At 25.1% G+C, this 23,334-nt stretch overlaps 2 protein-coding genes and 1 non-coding gene across 3 annotated transcripts; 2 read left to right on the top strand and 1 right to left on the bottom strand.

Annotated features, from left to right (window-relative positions):
- Positions 1–6,304: 6,304 nt before the first annotated feature.
- On the top strand, positions 6,305–7,494 carry LOC101512421 (uncharacterized). Its single transcript, XM_004502511.4, has one exon. The coding sequence runs from the start codon at positions 6,351–6,353 to the stop codon at positions 7,347–7,349; it is 999 nt and encodes a 332-aa protein (XP_004502568.1). The 5' UTR covers positions 6,305–6,350; the 3' UTR covers positions 7,350–7,494.
- A 2,803-nt stretch (positions 7,495–10,297) lies between these two features.
- On the bottom strand, positions 10,298–22,948 carry LOC101493227 (probable indole-3-pyruvate monooxygenase YUCCA10). The gene is made up of 6 exons (XM_004502988.2): positions 22,844–22,948; positions 20,843–20,983; positions 11,378–11,989; positions 10,786–11,019; positions 10,583–10,708; positions 10,298–10,489 (listed from the first exon to the last, which is right to left on the bottom strand). Exons 1-6 carry the CDS (start codon positions 22,946–22,948, stop codon positions 10,298–10,300), a joined length of 1,410 nt encoding a protein of 469 aa, XP_004503045.2.
- TRNAQ-UUG (transfer RNA glutamine (anticodon UUG)) lies at positions 15,711–15,782 on the top strand. Its single transcript has one exon. It is a non-coding gene; the product is annotated as a tRNA-Gln (tRNA).
- Positions 22,949–23,334: the final 386 nt, after the last annotated feature.

The raw sequence follows: 23,334 nt of genomic DNA, 5'->3' as shown, positions 1-23,334 counted from the left end.
TTTATATATAACACGAATAGTTCCAACTATAGGCGCTCCCAACATTTTAAAGTTTCTAAAATCTACTGCAAAGAAAATACTTATACTAATAAATCGGCTTCTTTTTTAGTTTCTACAATATGTTTCGGTTGATTGAGTTCTATTTCATCTTTTATTGCTCTAGATATTTTTGTCAACAGTTTGAATTACAATTTCTTTTTCATTTTTTGTAATGTTCTGTTTCTTTCAGGTATTCATATTCTGTTTCATTAACTGTGTAATTTTTTGTAAGAAGGTATTTCGGTGGAAAAAGTAGAATAAAAAGAACATTGTATGTTACAATTTTTTATTTTAAAACAATCATTTAAAAAAAATTAAAACTTTATCTGTTTGTTGGTATAACTTTTGAAAATAATCAAAATTTACAAAATAGTACAAAAATTATTTTGAGTAGCTTCTAAAAAAATTATTTTTTTTAAGTTTTATTTAAAAAAAATATGTAATTTTAATTATAATAAATAAATACAAAATATCTTATATTTTTATTATATCTCTAATAAATAACTCTAAATTATTTCATGTTATTACGAAAAAAATCATATCCTTAATCAAAAGTAACAATTTTTTTTCTTCTAAATGTTTAGCAACGAAACTTACACAATTTTGTATTGAAGATATATTGTAGATTTTGAACATAAAAAAGATGGTAACGATGACGGTGCACAAATAAATTTTAAAGTGTAAGTATCATAAGAAGCATGTTCGAATTGACCCCACTAATACATGACTATTGATGTAAATGGAAATACATGTGAGTATGATACTTAGAAAACTTCGAAGTAAATTGCACATTTACTTTGTAACACCCCAAAATTTTCATATATATTATATATGTGTTTTGTTAGTAATTGTTATGATTTATTATTAAATTAATAATTATTTTATGTATAAATAAATTAAACTAAATTTTATCACATGCACTCTATTTTACCTGAATAATTATAACCTTTATTTTTATTTAATTATTTTTGTGTGACAATTACACGGGGATATGATTTATGATGTGATTATTTTCTAAATGGACTATTGTGCATTTTTTATTTGATTAGTTTTGATGATCATGAAATTGATGTGTTAGATATGTTTGTTTTATTTTGTTATGTGTGCGGTATTCTTGTCTTGCTTGGTTTATTTTGGTTGATAAAATATTAGTTGAATTATTTAATTAAATTAGAATTTATAAAAGTTATATTGTTTGTTAGTTTTATTTACGACCAAATAAGTATTTATTTTAGGAGATATTATAGAGTTAGTGAAACCCAACCTTTATATATAAGTGTTTTGAAAATATTTTTGGTCTATCCTAAAAAAAACTAGTGACTTAACTCATTTTTTTACTCTCCTTTATGACAATTCATGGTGTTTCTCGGTATAATGTGCATTAACTCATTTTTAACACCTTTAATTTATTTTTTAAAGAAAGATTATAAATTTAATTATGAGTTTATTTTTTGTGCAATTAAGAGATGACTATTCTCCTTTTTGTATCTCATGCATTCATCTCGTTTAAACTAAAATTATAATTTTATTTTAATTGTCGACAATAATAATTATATGTTATTTTTGGTTCTGTAACTATTAGATAAAAAAAATTAAAAGGGTGATGTGACACCCTCTAATTTATTTATTTAATTAAAACGGATGGTGTGACCTGTAATATATGGTGAACTTTATTAGTCAATCTTAATTAAATCATACACATAAATACACATGATTTCAATTGACTTTGTAACAACCTAATAAAATTAAATAAATAGTAATTATTGGTAGCATAATTTTGGAATTAAGTGCACTTCAATTTTAGACAAGAACTCATTCGTAATATTGCAACGTAAATAGCTATTACGTTCATACATTTCCATTAGGGTTATTGCTGTCACACCTATTTGTCATTCGTACACTCATAAAATAATTTTCTAAGTCATAAATCTCAATATCTATCGGTGTTGAATTCATCATTGCCTCATAAGCTATTTCTCATGCGAATTTAGAGATGTTAAGAAAGAAAGCGCTTAAGGTAAGGGATTTTCCCCATGTTGAGTTAGGTTAGATATTAAATTAGCGATTCGTAAGATATTCATATGATGTCTGGATGTCTTAAAAGAAAAATGTTGATTTTATTTTCGTCGTAAAGAAATTAACTATAATGCTTTGATTGTTTTTTTTAATACCTCTATCTTTATGAAATTAATTATAGAGTTATATTTTTATTATTATACCTTGATAAATATGTTTGTAGTGAAAATGTTTAGTGTTTTACGTGTTTTAGAGTATTTAATTATAAAGTTATAATTTTTATAATGATGTAATTAGTAATGTATTTATTATGATGTATTTGATTCTAAATGTTGACTTTTGAGTATTCTAAATTTAAAACTTGACTTTTATGAACAATATATGTGTCTTGAGGAAATTGATGAGAATTTTATATTTTTTTTAATTTTAATAATATGAGAAAATTGATTATTAAATGTGTTCTAAATATTATTATCTTTGTGGTTGCCTAAGTGGCTGGTGATTTGTGTTTTAAATATTGTTATCTTTGTCGTTGCCTAAGTGGCTGATGATTTGTGTGATTATTTAAGTGAGTGGTAACATGTACATTTTGAGCATCATTATCATTTCATGACATATCATATGCATCTTTGTGGACGCCTGTGTGGCTGGTTTAATTTTTCCCATTGATATGGGTGACTTATGTGTGACTGGTTATATCCGGATCATATATATTTAAGAGCGTGCATAACTTGCATACATTTTATTGTTATTTTTATTTTGATATAATTATTTGTTCTACGGTTGCTACTTGATTTATTTAGATATATTTTATGATTTTTGATACCCTTTGACAACTGTTAAAGAATCAATGTCTTTAAATATTCTATTATGAAAAGATTTTATATTCATATTTTATGACTGTTAATTTATTATTTGGTTTAATTTTTGTTGTGGGATGAACTAACCCCTTGCATGAATGATGTTTAATTGGTGCACGCACGGGAAAAATGAGACTTTTACTCGTCATCATTAACTTTTAATAGAAATGTGGAAGTTAGATTTCATTTGCTAGTAAATAATTGAATGTCATTAATTTCAGTCAACCTTGTTTCTTTTGAATTTCACTTAAAGAGAATTTATTTTATTTTGGACCCTAAATGAATGTCGATCTAACAATTGGAATATTAATTTTGCAAATGAATAAATAAATAATATTTTAGTAAATTACATTACTTTCTTTTACGAAAAAAAATATATCAAGTTATTTTCTTACGTATCTTTAATTTATTATATGATGAACTACTCATAAGAAAAAAAAATTAGTTGTGTCTAAAAGAAAATAAATATTTTAAGTAATATTTAAATAAAAAATTTGGGGCGTTACACACTTCAAACATATCAATCGATAATATTTTATAAAATAAAATTATTTCATTTACTCCCGTACACTAAAGAAAAGAAAAAATAACTTAAACATATTTTGACATAAATTTAACTCACGAAACATGAATTTTCGTCTTTGTTTTCTGCCCAAATATCTTTATTTAGAAAAATAAGTATATCACTTAGTGAAGGAATCAACTCTTTAAGAGTTGTTTACACTAGTTTTATTGAATGGTTATGTGTTATTGCGTTCAATCAAATAACATATTGCAGCGTCTGACCTGATGTTAAACACCTACACACATTCGCAAAGGAGGACAAGCTCGAATCTTAATGACTAGGTTGAGTAAAATCAATTGATCTGATTGAATTCAAGCACTTGAATGGATCAATTTAATACGCGTGCGAGTTATAGTGGGTCATGGTTACATACATTTGCAAATGTGGGTATATACAAGAATGAGTGGTCGGATGCGGGTAAAAAAAATAGACCTACCATTACTCGAATCTGACCACTTCACTTAAAACTCTAGATATAAAATTTAAATTTTTTAGGGTGAATCTCTTAGTCTCACTTAGTAATCACACCATCAATATGATAAATAAATTGTTTGAAAAAAACCTACTTAAGCATTGCAAAATAAAATTTAGACTGAAAAAACTATATTCATTGAATCAAATTGTAGAATATTTATGGAATACAAATTCAAATTTGCGAAAAGCAAAAAGGATGAATCTGTGAACAAACTCACAACATCCAAGTTAATAGCGTAAAACTGTAACATAACACAAAACGACAACATACCTACAAATATGATAAAATTCAAGTGTTTACAATACATATGTCTTCAGATCTGTAATGTTAACGATGCATAAGTCATTGATTGAAAACCTAATTTTTTTATTCACAAATTTTTTGGTACACAACTTATTTCGAAAACTTTGAAATTCTAAATTTAAAAAAAAAAAGTAGTTTGTATCGAAAAAAAAGTTAAAATAATATTTCGATACTACAATATTGAAGAAGATAGATTAAATTTTTTCATAAAACGTGAATTACTTGTTTTAAAAATCTTTAAATAGTAAAAAAATTGAGTTTGTAAAATAATAAAAAAAATAAATTGACATTTTAAAAATTTGTTGGAGTATAAATATAACCACGGAAGATGTACAGTAAAATTTCCAATTGTTCTCGTGTAATAAGTGACCGACCCAACTTGGTACGATGGCACAGATCGGACTAAGACCCATTTGGTAGGTCAAATGCCCAATGCCAGAGCGCTAAACTTTTTTATTTTGTTTTTTATAAAAAAGGATAAAAAAATCTAACGAACAAACTGTTGATTTTGTCAAAAACAAAAACCTAATCGTTGATGAGAAGACCAATGAAATTTGAGTTTTCTTTGTCAATGCCAATAAATTTGAGTTGAAACAAAACAAAGTAGAGGCAACATTCCTTTTTATTAAATTATTGTTTCCTTGTCAATATTTTATGTTCTTCAACACCATCAATTAATATGTCTAAATTAGTTCATTTGATGATGTATTTCGATTAAAAAAAGTTGATTTATCAATTCAAAAATCGTGAAAAAACTTATAAAAACATTTAATATATTATGACACAAATTTAAATTTGTTGTTCTGTAAATACAATTTATAAAAAAAATTTATAAAAAAATTTGATATATTAAAACACAAGTTTAATTTGCAATACCATTATTTTATACTCTAATGTAATGTGTTTTGTTACTAGGTTTCTAGGGGGAAAACACTTAACAAAACTATTTTTAACAAGAGATTTTTTTAATTAAAAATTTGTTGACCGTAGTTCTTTATTTAACGTGCCCACTGATCTAGCCATGTAAGGCCTCTCCCAGCCTGTTCCTCATCAACTTTTATTATTTATTTATTTATTTATTTTTATCAATTTATTCGTTTATGTTGTATGACTTGACTTCTGCCAATAATTATTAGTATACATATTTTTATTTTGAAAAAATTATTAGTATATATTTTTTTCATTCACCAATAATTATTGTATATAGAGAGGTTAGTTTAGATGATTTTTTTTCAAAAAATAAAAATTCATAAGAATTTCATTTAAAAAATAATAATATTAAAATATCGTATTTTTTGAATTTTCACAAGGTAGTATTTCCAAAATACATCTAAAAGTAGTAATTAGTCTCATATTAAGAATGCAACCTTCTACACATATTTTATTATTTTCCACTTTGTTGTATTAATTGATAAAATAAACAAAAAATAGTAAATAAATAATTAAATATTATCATTATTAATTAATAATAATATAAAATTAATTAAAATTAGTAAAAAAAATAAAAAAAAAATTATAGAGATTGAATATAGTTGTAGGTAACATTTGGATAATATATATTTTAATATTTTGTAGTCTAGTCACTTATTAATTATTTATTATTTATGTAACATTGCAAATAAATTAATAATTTTCTCCTATTTTTTAGCTAATTTTATTTATTAAAATATAAATTAGTATATATATATATATATATATATATATATATATATATATATATGATAGTTGAAAATATTTTATGATACGATTAACTACTTGCTCTAATTATTTTTATGATCGCATCATGAAAATGTTAAAAACCTAAAAAGTAGATATTTTAATATTTTTTTTAAAAAATTATTGATAAAAAGTGATATATGAATAAGAAAAATAGTTTAGGCCTCAAAACTTATTTATTTTCATTGCAAATAAAAGAAAGATATTGAATCCTTCAGCCGATCAAATGGACCATATTATATAGACTTTATTATTAAGGGAATAACAAGAAAAAACAACCATTGACCGAGTCTAGTTTGGTTACATTATAATCACGTCATGACAAACATTTGATACATTATTATTTTAGAGCCATTGAAGAAAATTAAACAGAGCCATGGAGAGAGAACAAGAAGAGATGCAATTTCTGGGACTCTTTAGCATCTACAAAGAATCCTACAACATCATAATTTCATGGAGAAAGATCTTCAGCCAAATTACCTTAACTCTAATCCTCCCTCTCACCTTCATCTTTCTTATCCACATAGAACTCTCCAACATCCTCTTCACTAAAATCTTGATCAACACACAGGAAATCATCGACACTCCACAAAACACACCTCAATACCAAAAACTTTCTGACATGATCTCTTCTGAATGGGCCATTTTCTTTCTCTTCAAACTCGTTTACTTCACTTTTCTCTTAATTTTCTCTTTTTTATCAACCTCTGCAGTTGTCTACACCATCGCTTCTATTTATACCGCAAGAGAGGTAACTTTCAACAGAGTCATGACCGTTGTTCCCAAGGTTTGGAAAAAACTCATGGTTACTTTTTTATGCACTTTTTTAGCTTTTTTTGTTTACAATATTATGGCAATAGTAGTTTTGATTATATGGGCAATTTCAATTGGAACTCAAAGTGGTGGTGTTGCGATTCTAGTAATTTTAGGAACTTTGTACTTTCTTGGAACTCTGTATCTAACAGTTATTTGGCAATTAGCTAGTGTTGTCACAGTTTTAGAAGACTCTTATGGAGTTAAAGCTATGATGAAGAGTAATGAATTGATAAAAGGGAAAATGGGTTTGTCAATACTTATATTTTTGAAGCTTAATGTTTCATTTTTTGGGATACAATATTTGTTTTCTAAGGTGGTTGTGCAAAATATGGGGTTGAGTTTGGTGAACAGAACAGGATATGGGATACTATGTTTCTTGTTGTTGTCTCATTTGTTTCTGTTTGGGCTTGTTATTCAAACGGTGCTCTATTTTGTTTGTAAGTCTTATCATCATCAGAGTATTGATAAGTCTGCTTTGTCGGATCATCTTGAAGTTTATCAAGGAGTCTATGAGCCTTTGAAGAGTAAAGATGTTCAGTTGGAGCATTACGATGTGTGATATATTCTAAAATGTATGCATATATATATCGTCATTTAAAATTGAATAATTCAAGCAGATTTATATGAGTAATCGTGAATTAAACGTGTGTGGCTTTCTTTGTGTGTATACAATACATGTTAATGAATTGTTGGAGTTTAGTTGACGTTGACTTCTTCTATATATACTTGTACTTGTGAATTTTGGAAATTATTAATACAGTTTTAGAATACTACTTTCTTGATACTCACCCAAAAATTATTGTCCATCACATATGCACTGCCTCTAGGGTGGTTAGAGAAGTGAATTATGAAGTTCTTATCTCAATTTTTCATGAGACATATTGTGACATTCTTGTTGTTGTGAGGGATATAAATTCAAACATTTTATTAAAATTAATGATTTAATCTTCGAAATTGTAACCGTTACTAATTTTAATCTTTCAAATTCATGATATAGCAAAAAGTTGTGTATGAAAATAATACATCGAAATAGTGCATTTGTGTTTTTTTTAGTTAAAGATTATCATGTCATATAGTAATGATTTATGTGACATTTCACATAGATATTACATTAGTGTCACGAAATAGAGAATATTTTGGTCGAAATATTTTGAGAATTTAACAATATTTTTATGGACCATTTTGATAACTTCTTTAGAATTACTCCAATTATGTTACTTATAAATTATCAATAAATTTTATATTTTTTTATAATAAATAATTTATGGTGAGTTATAAATTATCAATAAATTTTATATTTTTTTATAATAATAATTTATGGTGAGAGGATGAAATTCAATAAATTTGTCGCAAGCTATCACCAGAAACTAAAAATCCCTAGATTAAATTCAAGCAATATTGCCGGCCGCTAGTTTCTTGTAATTGCGGGCATGCGCATGTCCACATTGAAGGTCCAAATGAATATATTTTTGTAAATCATATTTCATATCGATTTTTGGCATTTTTCTCTCCATTAAAACACTTATTTTAACTTATTTTAGGAATTAGGATCCAATAAAGTTATGGTGAAATATTCATATATTATTCATGCAATAAAATTAAAAACTATTAAATTCATCTACTAACAATTTTTAACAGATAGATTGAATTCATTTAATTTATTTTATATTTAAAATAAATAAAAAAGTCATTTACTTTGTGTATACATATATATATTTTTTAGCTTTAATCACTACAAAAAAAATTGTATTTAGCTTCCAGACTTAGCGTCAGTTCGATCGACACCGACGCTAACTAGCGTCCACTACGCGTCGGCAACCCACGCTAGATCACCAACTATCTTTTAACACTATTAATTATTAGCGACGCCGTACCGACGCGAAAAATATCGGTAGACGCTAACTAATTATTAAAAATTTTAACAACTAGCGTCGGTGTAGCCGACGCTACCTTTTTTGATTTGTAAGAATTTTTATTCAATTATTTTTTTTGTCTATAGTTTTTTATGTTTGCTTACGTATTATTCAATTATTGATGATTTATGTTTTATTGTTATATAAGTAAAGTAAAATTGTGTTTTAAACAAAATAAAAAAGTAGGACAAGTTATAAGTACTACCAATATTTTGAGTAATAATTTTAGTTAACTAAATTAAGACAAGTTATAAGTACTACCAACATTATTATAGTATCTATTTAATTAACGAAATTAAAATTTTTTATACATTTATCTACTCAATTTTGACTCAAATAACTTAATAAATTATTTTTATAATTAAAATTAAAATTTTATTATTAATATTAATTTTAACTAAAATCATAACAAAAAAACTTTATTTAAAAATAGTTCTAACTTGATGATAGTAAATCTAAAATATAATCAAACTCATGAAACTCATTTATAAATGATATGTTATTTAACTATGAGTGATTTAATTTAATAATATCAAAATATATTAATTTTAAATGTAACATAAAATTGTTAAAAAAATAAAACTATTATATCAATTGTAGAAAAGTAAAATAAAATTGTCTTATTTTCTTAGTGTCTATTAAAATTGTTCAATTTTTTAAAATAGACAAAAAGTAAAATGGAAAAATATAAAAGAAGAATCTAATAACCAAATCTAATTACAATCACATAACCTTAATTTTTCAATCTCAGGCACCACCAAACCTCAACCGGCACACTGTCACGCCACACCATTGCATCTTAATGATAGTCCCAACTTCGTTGTCATGCCGCTGTTCGTCTTTCCTTCATTCACCAAAAAACCATGATCTCTTTTCCTTCCCTTCGCTCTCAGTTTTTTCTCCTTCACTCTCGGTTTTAACCAACCACCGCCACGAACCTACCACCACCACCATTCTTCTCTATTCATCTACGCGTCTTCTAGTTTATTTCATTCTGATTTTCAACTTTCTCATTATTCCACCAATTTCAGCTTCATCGTATATCCCCAATAAAGTTATGGTGAAATATTCATATATTATTCATGCAATAAAATTAAAAACTATTAAATTCATCTGCTAACAATTTTTAACAGATAGATTGAAATCATTTAATTTATTTTATATTTCAAATAAAAAATTCATTTACCTTATATATATATATATATATATATATATATATATATATATTAGCTTTAATAAAAATCAATTCATTCAAATTAATTCAAATATATAAATAATAATATATTAATATATAAAAATTTATCAATTTCACTTACAATAAAATAATAAAAAAATAAAATACCCACAAATACGACACTCCACCCCTAAAAAATTACCTGGTATGACACCAGATTAAAGTAGCCCTACTTCATAGATATCCTACTCCAAACACACGACCCCAACCTAATTTTTTATTACATAGTTTTGAAACTTAATGTTACAATACCATAACCAAACAAATGAAATATTTAAAAAATACACTATAGTACTACTTAAGGTTGGCAGCATATAATATTAAGTCATATGATAAAATAAGTTGATTCGAGCATTGGCCTCAAGCAGTTGCAGATTGGTTCCTTGCATTAATATCGCGTTTGATATCATTTGCTATTTGCTTCGCATCATAAGCAATTCCTTGTAACGCTCTTTTTGTGAATCCAGCACAGTATATTCCTTTCTCTCCTTTCCAGTGATTTGGATAACACCGTTTTGGTATTCCATTCTCATTGAACATCTCTTTGTAATCCTGCATTAATTAATTAGTCATATAATTAATTAACTTCCTGATCAAATATATCTACATTAATTTTGGTGTAATTACATATTTATAATAATGCACCTTAAGCCACTTATGCACATTGGTTCTGTATCCAGTAGCAAAGATTATAACGTCAAATTTACCACTTTTTCCATCTGCAAACTCAACGATCTTGTCATTTTTTATGGTTGAAATTGCTGGGTATACCTGAATACATGACAATCCTCATTGTTATTTTATCATAAGTAAATTAACATTTGATGCAAATATAAATTTAAACTTACCTTGACTATGCCTTTCTTGATCTTTTTAACGCAACCAACATCAATGGTTGGGGTACGTTTACCGCTATTTTTCATGGCGAAAGGTCCTTCTTTTGGTCGGATCAAGCCGTACTTGGACATATCTCCATACTTCATTTTGCTCATACCCACCATCAACTTGTCCACCGTTTCTACATTTAAGTATTTCAGCATACACATTCCCATGTACACCATTTCTTTTGAAAAATAATGTACCTAAATACATCATATACATTTCTTAGATCAACATATATACAAAAACATATTGGTATATTCATTACAACAAAATTTAATTTATTTATTCATACATTTAGATTTAGATTTGTTGTCTTTTTCAAGCAAAAGAATAATTTTATTTGTAAATATGAGATCTCCTCTTCTAGTGAAAATTAAGATTGTGTAAAAATTCATATTTAATTTAATTTAGAGGGACTAAAAAGAAAATACGATATATTTAATCAAATTTTTATTTAAAAAAAAAAAAACAATATCTTTAAAGTCTTAGAGATGACAAAACTGAAGATAATTAATTTTATAATTTATGTCTATTTTGAAAGAGATAGAGAAAACTTACAGGACTTCTAATAACTATGGAGGTATTTGCACCCCAAGTTGAGAGATCATAACTAATCTCCATGCCAGAATTTCCACTACCAACAACCAATACATTTTTATTATACCATGGTCTTCCATTCAAATAATTACTACAATGAATGTATTCACCTTCAAAGCTTTCAAGCCCATTTATCTTGGGAATATAAGCTTCACAATTCTCTCCAGTTGCAACAACTAAATAATCAGCAACATAAATCTCATCATCAACAAATGATGTAGTGCCCTTCACACTAACCCTCCATTTCCCACCATTAACATCATATGAAGCATCATCGACATACCGGTTACACCGAATGTCGATCTTCATATGAGTCACATAATCATCTAAATAACGAAGGAAACCAACCCTAGGGACAAAAGTTGGTAAATCAGATGAGAATGACATGTGAGGTAGGTTACAAAATTCTTTACTCAAGTGAAGTTTTAAACGATCATAAGTTTTTTTTCTCCAAAGAGGTGCATGACAATCATCTTTTTCTAAGACAATGTTTGGAATTGAATGTTTATTAAGACATGCTGAGGTTGCTAAGCCAGCAGGCCCTGCACCTACAATCACTACAGGCACTTCCATCTCCAATCGTTTGGTTTTTTTTATTCAAGATTGTTGTGGTTTTTTTTTTTGGAAATGCAATAGAAGATTTTAGTTTTTTTTAATGGAAAAAGAAAATTTTAGTTTTTGTTGTTGTTGTTGTTCGTCAGCACCTGAATTTATAGCAACATAGTATGCTTTACTTAGGCATGTTAGTAAGTTGTTCTCCAGATAAGTGATTAAACCTTCTTTTAGTCTTTTTTTGTTTCTATGGTCAACTTTTTATGGTGGAAAAATAAAAATATCGTAATTTGTTTTTTTTTCTGTTAGTAGTATATATTTAAAATGATTTTTGTTATTTGTAACGATCACCTTTTTTTAGTTTAAAATAGTCAACATTTATTTCTCAAGGTTTTCTTTTTGAAAACTACTATTATACAATGTACTGAATTTTTTTTTTCTTTTCTTGAAAGTTTTAAAAATTATTTTAAGTTTTTTTAACAATAGTAAATATTTTAATTGGAAGATATTTTTTCAAAAAATGATAAATGTTTCTACTTCTACACTTGTTTCAAGTTTTAGTTTAAATAAAAATCGAAATGTTGTATATATATACTGTCAGGTCGGGTTTTTTTTTTTACTACCCTCTTTCTGAATTTTTTTTTTTTAAATACCATCTTTTAAAAACTATGTACTTAAATGTCTCTTTTTTTTTCTTACTTACAAGTTGGGATTTGGAATGGCGACTTTTTTAAGAAAGTCCAAGTTTCAAATGGCGACTTCCTACTTGATTTTTTTAACTAAAAAAAAATTTCAATTTTTTTTTAATTTTTAATAGATAACATAAATATTATATATGTAATTAATTAATATAAAAATAAATAAATATAAATTTAAAAAAAAATTATTTTTAGTAAACCCAAGTTTAAAATGGCCAATTTTCAAAAGTTTTTTTTAAAAAAAAAATTAATTCAATTTTTATTGAAATAATAAAATTAATATATATAATTAATATAATTCATAAAAATAGATAAATTAAAATTTCTATAAATCTATTTTTATGAATTATATATATATATATATATATATATATATATTACTTTTTGTTATTTCAATAAAAATTGAAATAATTTATAAATTTTTTTTTTGTGAAATCGGCATTTTCGAAATTAAATTTCTTAAAATTTTATTGTAATTTAAAATTTTTATTTATCTATTTATATGAATTATATTAATTATATATATTACTTTTATTATTTCAATAAAAATTGAATTAAATTTTCTTTTTTTAAAAAAAACTTTTGAAAATTGCCTATTTAAAATTTGGGTTTACTAAAAACATTTTTTAATTTAAAATTTCTATTTATTTATTTTTATATTAATTAATTATATATATAATATTTATGTTATCTATTAAAAATTAAAAAGAAAATTAAATTTTTTTTAAAAAAAAAAGTCACGTGGGAAGTCGCCTTTTGGAACTTGGGCTTCCTTAAGGAAGTCGCCATTCCAAATAGCGACTTGTAAATAAGAAAAAAAATAGACATTTAGGTATATAGTTTTGGAAAGAGAGGATCTAGAAAAAAAAAAAAAAAAACCTGTCAGGTCTAGTACAAATTATTGGTCGGCAGTATTTTATATATATATATAGATCGAGGTTACATCTATAACATATATTAGGTTTAATTTTTTTCTTTCTAAATTTATCTTTGCTTTCAAATTTAAAAATTAATTACATCTGAATATTATATTTGACACAATTGAAAAAGTAGACATATGATATTAAGACACGAGTGTTTATCTAAACTTTATTTTAAATATAGGTTAAATTACATCCGTGATCTCTTAACTTAATTTCAGGTAATATTTTAGTCTTTTATCTTTTTTTTTCTGATTTAGTCCTTTATTCCTAAAAATATCAAATAAAGTATAAAAATATGAGTTTATTTAAAGATTTGCGCTATGAATTTGATGAAATTTGTATTATATTGAAGAATATAATTAATTTTATGAGTTTTAGTTGAATTTTTTTTTTGAATTTTTGTATAAAAAAGGATATAATTGTTGAAATTTTAAAACATAAAATATCAAATTGTCACTTAAAATTAAAATAAAGGACCAAGTCAAAAAAAAAAAAAAAAAAAAAAAAGACTAAAACCTTACCTGAAATTAAGTTAAGGACTGTAATTTAGCCTTAAATATACTATAAATTATAAATGTCAATTAAGTCTTAAAGTGGTAATTAACCATCATTTAATAAGTCCTTTAATTATAGCTTCTTATTAAAATAATTTTTTGAGGTTTTGGTTTATTAATTTAAAGTTTTTTTATCTTTTAATATTTTTAAATCTACAAAAATAAATATCTGAATTAACTAATACAAACGCCTAAAATACAATTCTCGATAAACTCTCTTGTAAAATATTTGAAATTAATTATTTTGAATAAGAATTGTAAATTTTTTCTTGAAAAATTTTAAAAAGAAAAATCAAACATTTTTTTGGGAAATTCTGAAGATTTTTTTGTGGATAAAATTGAATATTTTTTTCAGAAAGTTTTTACAAAAAAATTAAATCTATTTTTTTAAAAAATTAAATCTTTATTAAAAAGAAAATAATTCTTAACAAAAATTATTTGAAATAGTGAATTTATGTCTCCAATTAGCTCACATAATTTTGGAATTTTGAAAATTTTCTTTAGTGAAACTTATTTAGTCAAATAATCTTTTTGACGTCCCAAATATATAAATTGTAATTGATTTGTAAAATTGACACCTTTATTTTATATATATATATATTCAAATTTCGATAAAATATATTCGTTGTGAGACGAATTAAAATTTGAACTCTTTTGCTTAAATATGGTATTTTTTAGTTAATAAAAATATGATATTTAGTTGAATTATTGATTTTACTACTTTAACGGATAGAGACATGAAACACTTTTAGTTTTTGCTGGTTGTTGTTAGGAGGCTTGCCTACTCCTTTTCATAAAAAAAAAAAAAAAAAATATTTAGGTAGGTTTTGCAACAACATAAAAATTCAACATTACAAAGTTTTACATTTTCTTACATTTTTAATCAAAATACACAGCCTATATCATACTTCCCCAGATTCATATATAAGTAAAAATGATTAAATATACTATTTATTAAAAATATTATTAAATTAATTTAATGCATGTTTTGAATTTTTATATATACAATTAAAAAAACATCATTAATTACATCTTAATTTAAAAAAAATTGATTAAAAAATCAAATACTTAAAAGGACTAAAGATAAAAAAACAAATGAAGTAAATAAACAAAAACCAACCAACGTTACTAAGAGAAAAAAAAAAACATTTTAAGAAAAGGTAAAACTAAGGGAAACTCAATTGTAAGAAGGGAGACGCCGACTAACTTGAATAATAGTAGGAGCTTTACTAGGGTTACAAGAGATAGAAAATAATTTTAAAATTGAAAATTCATTCATGAAAGAGAGCATGTGATTCTTTGTCAAAATTCCACTCAAAGAATTAGAAGCAAAGATCATAATGATGGTTGGTTGATTGACATAAATACTTTTGCTAAAAATGGCGTGAATTTTTATTTTTATTTCGGAAAAATGATTATTCTTCACTAATTATATATATATTTTTTTAATTTGGATTAAAAACTGGAAGTTCTTTTGAATTGAAAGTTTAAGGAGATTTTTGTTTGTCGGTAGTTATGTGATTGAATATACAACGTATGTAATAAAAGCAGTAGATTATCATCAGTTGGTTCTATGGTGTAGTGGTTAGCACTCTGGACTTTGAATCCAGCGACCTGGGTTCGACTCCCGGTAGGACCTATTTTTTTCTGTTTTTTCATAATTAAAAAAAAAATAGTCAAGTCAGTAATCTTGTCTTCTTTATAAATATCATTCATATTATCATGTATACACAATTCCCTTTTTTTTTTTTTTTACCAAAGATTCGTTATTCATCTACTAAAAAAAACTAGATTTTGTTATTTCAATTTCTCCTAACGAGGTGTCATGAAATTTGGTTGTTAGAACTGTGCGACTACTGTTTTTGTCTGATAAAATTCGTGAGAAAGTTGTCTACAATTTCGTTCTTGCGTCTATGTACAATTTTGTCTACTGTTTTTGTTTATTTGTTTATGTTTCTAAATTTTGTCTAAAAAATTGTATGTATACGTATATCTCTATCCTCCAACATTTTTTTTGTAAGATTTGTCCTACTAACTCCGATTCTAAATACGAGTTTTTAGCTATGAATACAAATAACTTAATTTCTAGAATATTAATTAGAAAAATAATAATATTAGAATATTAATGAGAAAAATAATAATTTATAGGAATTAGAAAAAAATATAATCTAATTCGACTGTTTTTTTTTTTTAAATAATCTTCAAACACTATTTTAACAAATCTATTATATCACCAATTTGACGATGTGATACTTCTGTGAACCTATAATGATCTTTCAAAACACTATTTTTTTCAATTGTTACATTTTAATTTTATTAATATAATATACATTTTATCTTTTAAATTTATTGTTAAATATCTTGCAAATTAAAAGGATTCACGAAGACTAATATGTAAATTCAAACATAAAAGAAAATCATAATTTTTATTATGTGTATTGTAATTTTTTTTTTTTGTAATGGGAATATTATTTTTCTTTAGTATTTTATGAGTAGTATCAGAATGAAATATATTTTGCCACTTGATACAACAAAATTTATATGAATTCTCAAATGTCATGTATTTTATATAAGTAACATACTATGTTGAATAATAAAAAAAAAAAAAATTATTAAGTTACTTACTCATCTTTATATTTACTAATTTACTTAATTTATATATGTCCATGTACATTATTTTAAAAATTCTTATTTCATCTAATCTAATTATTTAATTTTTCAATAATAATTGTTTTTATTTGTTTAAAATTAAAAGTATTGTTTTATAATAAGTTTTTTGGAAAGAAAAAAGATTATTTGGAGAATTAAAAAATAAGGTATCATCGTTAGGATTAAATAGCGACTCATGCTTTTGATTAGTGACATTGACAATGTAAAAAATGATTTTTTTTTAATTTAGTTTACGATAAATTTTTTTTATTTAACTTTTTTTTTTTTGTAAATTATTTATTTTTAAGTCAACTTATATATTTAATGTAAATGTCAATAAAATTTATGAGAATTGATATATATAAATTAATATAACAATTTATTTATCAAGATTTATTTTCGTGCGACGCACTGATTATACACTAGTAAATATATAGTACAATTAAAAATAGAATGTGTCATGATACTTTTAATTTTTTGAACAATAATTTTTTTTTAATTTGTCAACTTATGCATCACGATAACACCTATTAAAATTAACTAAATTAAGAATTGTAGTACATGGATGATATGTCTTTAAACTAATGACAATTTAATTTTGATAGTATTAAAATAGGCTAAATACCACATATAGTCCCTTAACTTAATTCCAGTTAACGATTTAGTCTTTTATCTTCTTTTTTTTTTCCCGTTTTGGTCCTTTATGTTTTTAAATAATTTCAGGGTTACCCTTTAAGTGAGGTTATGTTAAAAAATTGTTAAAAAAATCCCTCCTCCATTTTCTCTTCATTTAGGTTTTCTCTCCCATTTCTCTTTATGTTGTTTGACTTCTGTTGTCATCTCCCTTCTCCAAATTCTCAAATCCATGAACCCTAACTTTCTCATTTGTCTTCACTCTCCTAAATTCACGATTCTTTTGCAATTTCTCTTCATTTGTCCAGTTTGTAGTTTCCTTCAGAGAAGCGAAGATGAAGTCGTTATTCAGTTGACGATTTCAGTTTCCTCACATTCTCAGTAGCTAGTAAGTTCCATTATGTTCCCAAATTGTCTCAGTTTGCGATTTAGTTCTTATTTTAGTAATCTTTGCTTGTTGGATGAAGTTGATTTTGTTTGCGGTTGTAGCTCCATTAGAAATAAAAGAACCATAGTTGTACGATGTTGAGTTGTAGGAGGTTGAGTTTGCCCCATTTGTGAAAGAGGCAGCCATGAACTCGAGAATTGAAATTGCAAATGAATCGTGAATTTGGGAAAGTTAGGGTTCATGAATTTAGGAATTTGGAGAAGGGAGATGGGAAAGTTAGGGTTTATGAATTTGAGAATTTGGAGAAGGGAGATGACAACAGAAACCAAACAACATAAAGAGAAATGAGAGAGAAAACTTAAATGAAGAGAAAACGTATGAAGGATTTTTTAACGTTTTCTTAACCGAACCTCACTTAAAGGGTAATCCTGAAATTATTTAAAAACATAAAGGACCAAAACGGGGAAAAAAAAGATAAATGACTAAATCGTTAACTGAAATTAAGTTAAGGGACTATAGGTGGTATTTACCCATTAAAATATGTTAATTTTTCAATGTATCATAAAAGTCCTCACTAAATAATAGGCTTTGAAGTTCTATGGATTTTTTACAAAAGTTCATTGTTCCTTTCATAAACACAAAATAACTTCATTTAATTGAAAATAAAATCAACAAAACAATGAGTGAAAATTTGGTTAATCAAACACATGTTTAAACAGATGATAAAGTTGACATAATTATAATAAATTTAAATTTTTACTAAAAACTACATTTTTTTTTCACGATAGATTTACAAAACTAACCATCTATCCAAAAATACACTATTGTAGATCATCAACTATGAAACATAATTGCAAGATTGATCTTATTGAAGTTAACGAACTAGAAATTCAAGAGAGAGCATTGTGTGTTGGAAAATAGGATCAATAGTTGTAAAAGGGGCTATGAGATGAGTTTACTTGAGTATTATCAAGTAAAAGTTTCAACAAAAAATTAATGGATCTTTTTTTGTAAAATACTTAATGGATTTCTTTTTATAAAAAATTTAATGCAGTTATATAGTTCTCAAACTACTTTGATATTTATTGAGCCACATTTCAAACTTTTGTTAACATGAGATGAACATGCCACACTTATAACAATATAACAATTGTTTTTACAGTGTCACACCTTCTATTATTTTGGAAGACGATGAAATTTTTTAATTTCTTAACATCTTTTTTTTTTTTGTCAACAAATTATTTATCAACATTGAATTATTGCAGCAGAGAGATCTAGAGGTTGTTAAGTCATATACATGAACAACTCTCTCAACCGCACAAATTAATGTTTTTAAAATATTTTTTAAAAATTAAATATATTAATTTATATTAATATATTTTTCATTGGAACGGACTACATTTTAGTTCTTATAATATGGTGAACAATAGTTTAAATTTCTTGATCTAAATTCTTATAATGTTGTAACATGACATTTAAGATACATAATTTAATAAATTTGTGCATTATAAGGAGTGTATATGAGTTAAATTGATTAGTCTTTGTTCAAAGTTGATATTCAAATAAAATTTTTATTTGAGATGGGTTGAACTCTCGATTCATAATTTTTTTATTAAATTCAAACAAAATCACCCGATTATAATTTGATTGGGTTGAATTTGTCGGTAATAAAAAAAATACACTTTTTTATTTTAAAATTTGTAATTAAATTTAAATATTTAAAAAATAATAAATTATATCACAACATATTATATAATATTTAAATACATCTACAAATACAACAAAATACTTAAATTAATTAAATTAACAACAAATTTTTAAATATAGTCCAATGGCTAATTTATTTTTATTTTATTTTAGAAGAGATGATAAATTCTACCATAATTAACTCATACAAATGTTATTTGAACTCATACTTAATTAGACATCAATAGTAAATAAATAAATACAAAAATATATGTTACATCAATGAGTTGATTTCGTGGGTTCTTAGGTTCAAAATGCATAATTTATTGCTCAAAATGAACATAATTGGATTTCAATGAATTGTTTCGAGATAGACCCAAATTTGAATGGATTAGGTCAAAATATGGACTATATTGATTGAAATGATTGGGTTCACGAATTTACACGTACTTATGAACATTCCTAATTATATACACGTGTGAATTTTACCATAGTCATGGTCTAAAATTTTGAGTGTTTCTCGAATTCAATGGAATCGTTACCAAAATTTATTTTAAAATAAGAAAAAAATATTGGAAAACACTTAAAAATAATGGTGTTCGAAATCAAATTTTGAGTTTCGGAGTTGATTATGCATAGGGAAGATACTAGCACCCTACAACATCCGCTAAAAGTACGGTTACCTATACTTAATTGTAGAAAATTAATATTAACTTAAATATATTGATTTCTCATTACTATTAAATATGAATATCAGTTATTTTTTTAATATGATTTTGAAATAAATGTGTACTTAAAAAAGAGAGGAAAAAAAGAAATTTTTATTAGTGTGTTTGACAAGAATGTGATCTTTCTCCTACGTATCTTCCGGTGCGATGGAGAAATTAAAGTTACATAGTTCTTTGGTAGAAAATGCAGATGTGTTGTTTGCTTATAAAGAAATTGTGTTTTGTTGGTGATAAAAAAAAGTTATTTTGACAAAAAAAATGAGTTTTCTTTGATTTGAATAATTATTTTGAAAAAAAATGAGTTTTAAGACTATCAAGTTACAATTCGTGTCTCAAAAATCTAAGGAGTAAAAAGATGTTTCATCTAGTTAATCCGTTTAGGAATAAATTTTTATTATTTTAGGTTTTAAAATCGAATTTTAAAGGCACCAAGTGGTACAACTTGTGTCTTAACAACTCAAAAATTAAAAATATGTCACATCTAAGTAATTTAATATTTATTTATTGTGAATGTTTTTTTTAATAAAAAGTAAACAAACACACAGAGAGATAAATAAGTTTCATTGTTAAGTGAGAGAGAACAAACACAAAAAACGGCCACAAAATGGGAGTTGCCTGCGGTGGTGGTTCATCGAGGGACGAAGTTGACAGTGGTGGCTGAGTGGACGCTCTAGCGATAACATTTGTGGTGGTGGTTCGCCAGAGGTCAAAGTTGACGGAGGTGGTTGTGTGGATGCTCTGAATAAGGTGGTGATGCTATTAAAAAGAGTTTGAATTTGTTTATAGTTATCAATTGATTTGAAAAAGATGATAGTTTTCTTTTTTGATCTTAGAAACAAATAAAAACTTTATTTCCTCTATTATAATTTTTTAGGAAAATAAAACTCCCATTGCTTTAATTTTTTGTTCTCCATTTATAGGCTACAAGGATGAATACGTCCATGAGATAAATTGAGTTTTACCTTTTCTATTGTTTTTACATAAATTATGGAGTGACTGGTAAAAATGATACTTCTATTTATTTTGATATAGCGCAAAATTGATGAGTATGAGACTTCTACTTTTTAATCGAATACAAAATTAGTGAAGATTCAAAAGAATGAAAACATGGAAGCTTAAAATGTAGAAGAGGAAGACTTGGACTATTTCTACTAAAAATATTATTTTAATTTGTTAGTTATTGTTACTTTTTTTTTTTATTTATATTTTTATGATGTAAATCGAATACTTTGTTAAAACATCAATAAAAATATGAGCTCAATTATTGAAATAGATTTATGAGTTTAATTTTATTTTTATTTTTAAAATTTTTTAATACAATAAAATATAATCATAAATATATAACATTAAACACATTATTATGATTTATTATATTTTAATCTTTTTTTAAATGATCGAACAAAATTGAAATACTACAACCATTAATATAATATTAAAGATACAAAAAGATACTGTAATGAATTTCAATTTAAGTTATAGTTTTTGGCAAAAAGGGTGTTCAACAAAAAAGAAATTATATTTATGCATTCTTGAAAAATAAATTACTATTAACTACCAAAATAAATATAAAGTATGTATGATCAGCATAATATTTTTTGGCTTACATTCAATCAGCATAACTAATATATAACTAATATGATAATTTATAATATGTAAGAATAATATAATTAATCAGTTAATCAAATTATTATATTATTATGATATATAGTAAATACTAGAACTATAAAAAGAAAAGAAAAGAAAAAAAAAACTCACCGCCAGAATAAATGTCATTCAAAAGAACCATTGCAATTTTTGTTTGTAATTTAGTCGCTAATTTTGTCTCTACTCTGTATTCTTTATCATAAAAACATATAATATTGTAAAATTTTGATTTTATTTATCAGTTTCATGAATAACTTACCGGTGCATCGTAAAACTGGGACAATTCTTTTAGCTAAAAGGAATTTAGACAGTTTTATTTACAATTAAATATTCATTATACAAATGTATTTTTAAATAATTATCTTAGAAGAGATAATTATTATAGTTAACTCAAGAGAGGTTCTATGTACTATACAATGAGCATTCAAGAAACTGTAGAGCCAAATAGCTTCAAAACTGTGTAAAAAAAACAGAGCATTCAAGAAACTTTAGAACCATCTTATTTTATTTTATTTTTTATAGAACCATAGTCTAGGTGCACCATTGAACAAATCAAATAACGGATCTGCAATATTTAATACCCATAAATTCTATTAATTTTTTTGAAATAAAATTATTCATTCATTCAATTTAAAAATTACAACAACCCGCATGTAAATTTACTAATATTAAAAATGATAAATTTATAAACAAACTGACGACAAAATATTAAGAGGTGAAGACAAACTGAAAGATAGAGAGGAGTTGAAGGTAATTCTATAAATTCTATTAAAGGAAAAACAAAGTAAAGAAAATAGTAAGACTTACAATTTATGAAGTACAAGAGTTCCATATTTTGACTCACATTACATGGTAACATTTTCTGAAGACTAATTTGTATGAAGGAAGAAAGAAATTAGGGTTTGGAATAACATTAGCCCTTTTCGATTTAATCGGGAAATGTGAGCAAAGTAAGGAGACAAGAAGTCTCACCCTTGAAGAAGAAGAACAAACAGCGGCGACAACGACTCCGGCACGGTGGTTTTGTTGTAAAACAGTGTTGTAGCAAAATTGAGGGAAAAAAGAAGAACCCAACATATGGAATGAGGAACATGATAAAGGAAGAAGAAGAAAAACGAACATAGTAGTTGGGAGTCTGTTTTCTGCGTTTCTTCGCGTTCTGTCGTTGTTGAGTTTCTAGGTTTATGGATAATGAGTTTTCATGGTTTATGAGGTTCTAAGTTTTAGTGATTTTATTTTTGATTAAGCGTGTAATAAGAGATCTTTACAAATGCTGTTAAGTTAGAATATACCAAATAAAAAAAGTGTATAATAAGGAGAATAAATAATTCAGCCATCCTATGATTGGGGCCAAATGTGAATTTCATGTTACTAAAACTGGCCATTTGAGGTAAACTATATTGTTGTATCGGACACAAATAATTTGCTTAATCCTCGCGATATGGTTTAAATTTTGGTATATT

This window comes from Cicer arietinum, chromosome 5 (assembly GCF_000331145.2).
Source record: "Cicer arietinum cultivar CDC Frontier isolate Library 1 chromosome 5, Cicar.CDCFrontier_v2.0, whole genome shotgun sequence".
Classification (NCBI taxonomy): domain Eukaryota; kingdom Viridiplantae; phylum Streptophyta; class Magnoliopsida; order Fabales; family Fabaceae; genus Cicer; species Cicer arietinum.
This window is presented reverse-complemented; position numbering and strand designations above follow the sequence as displayed.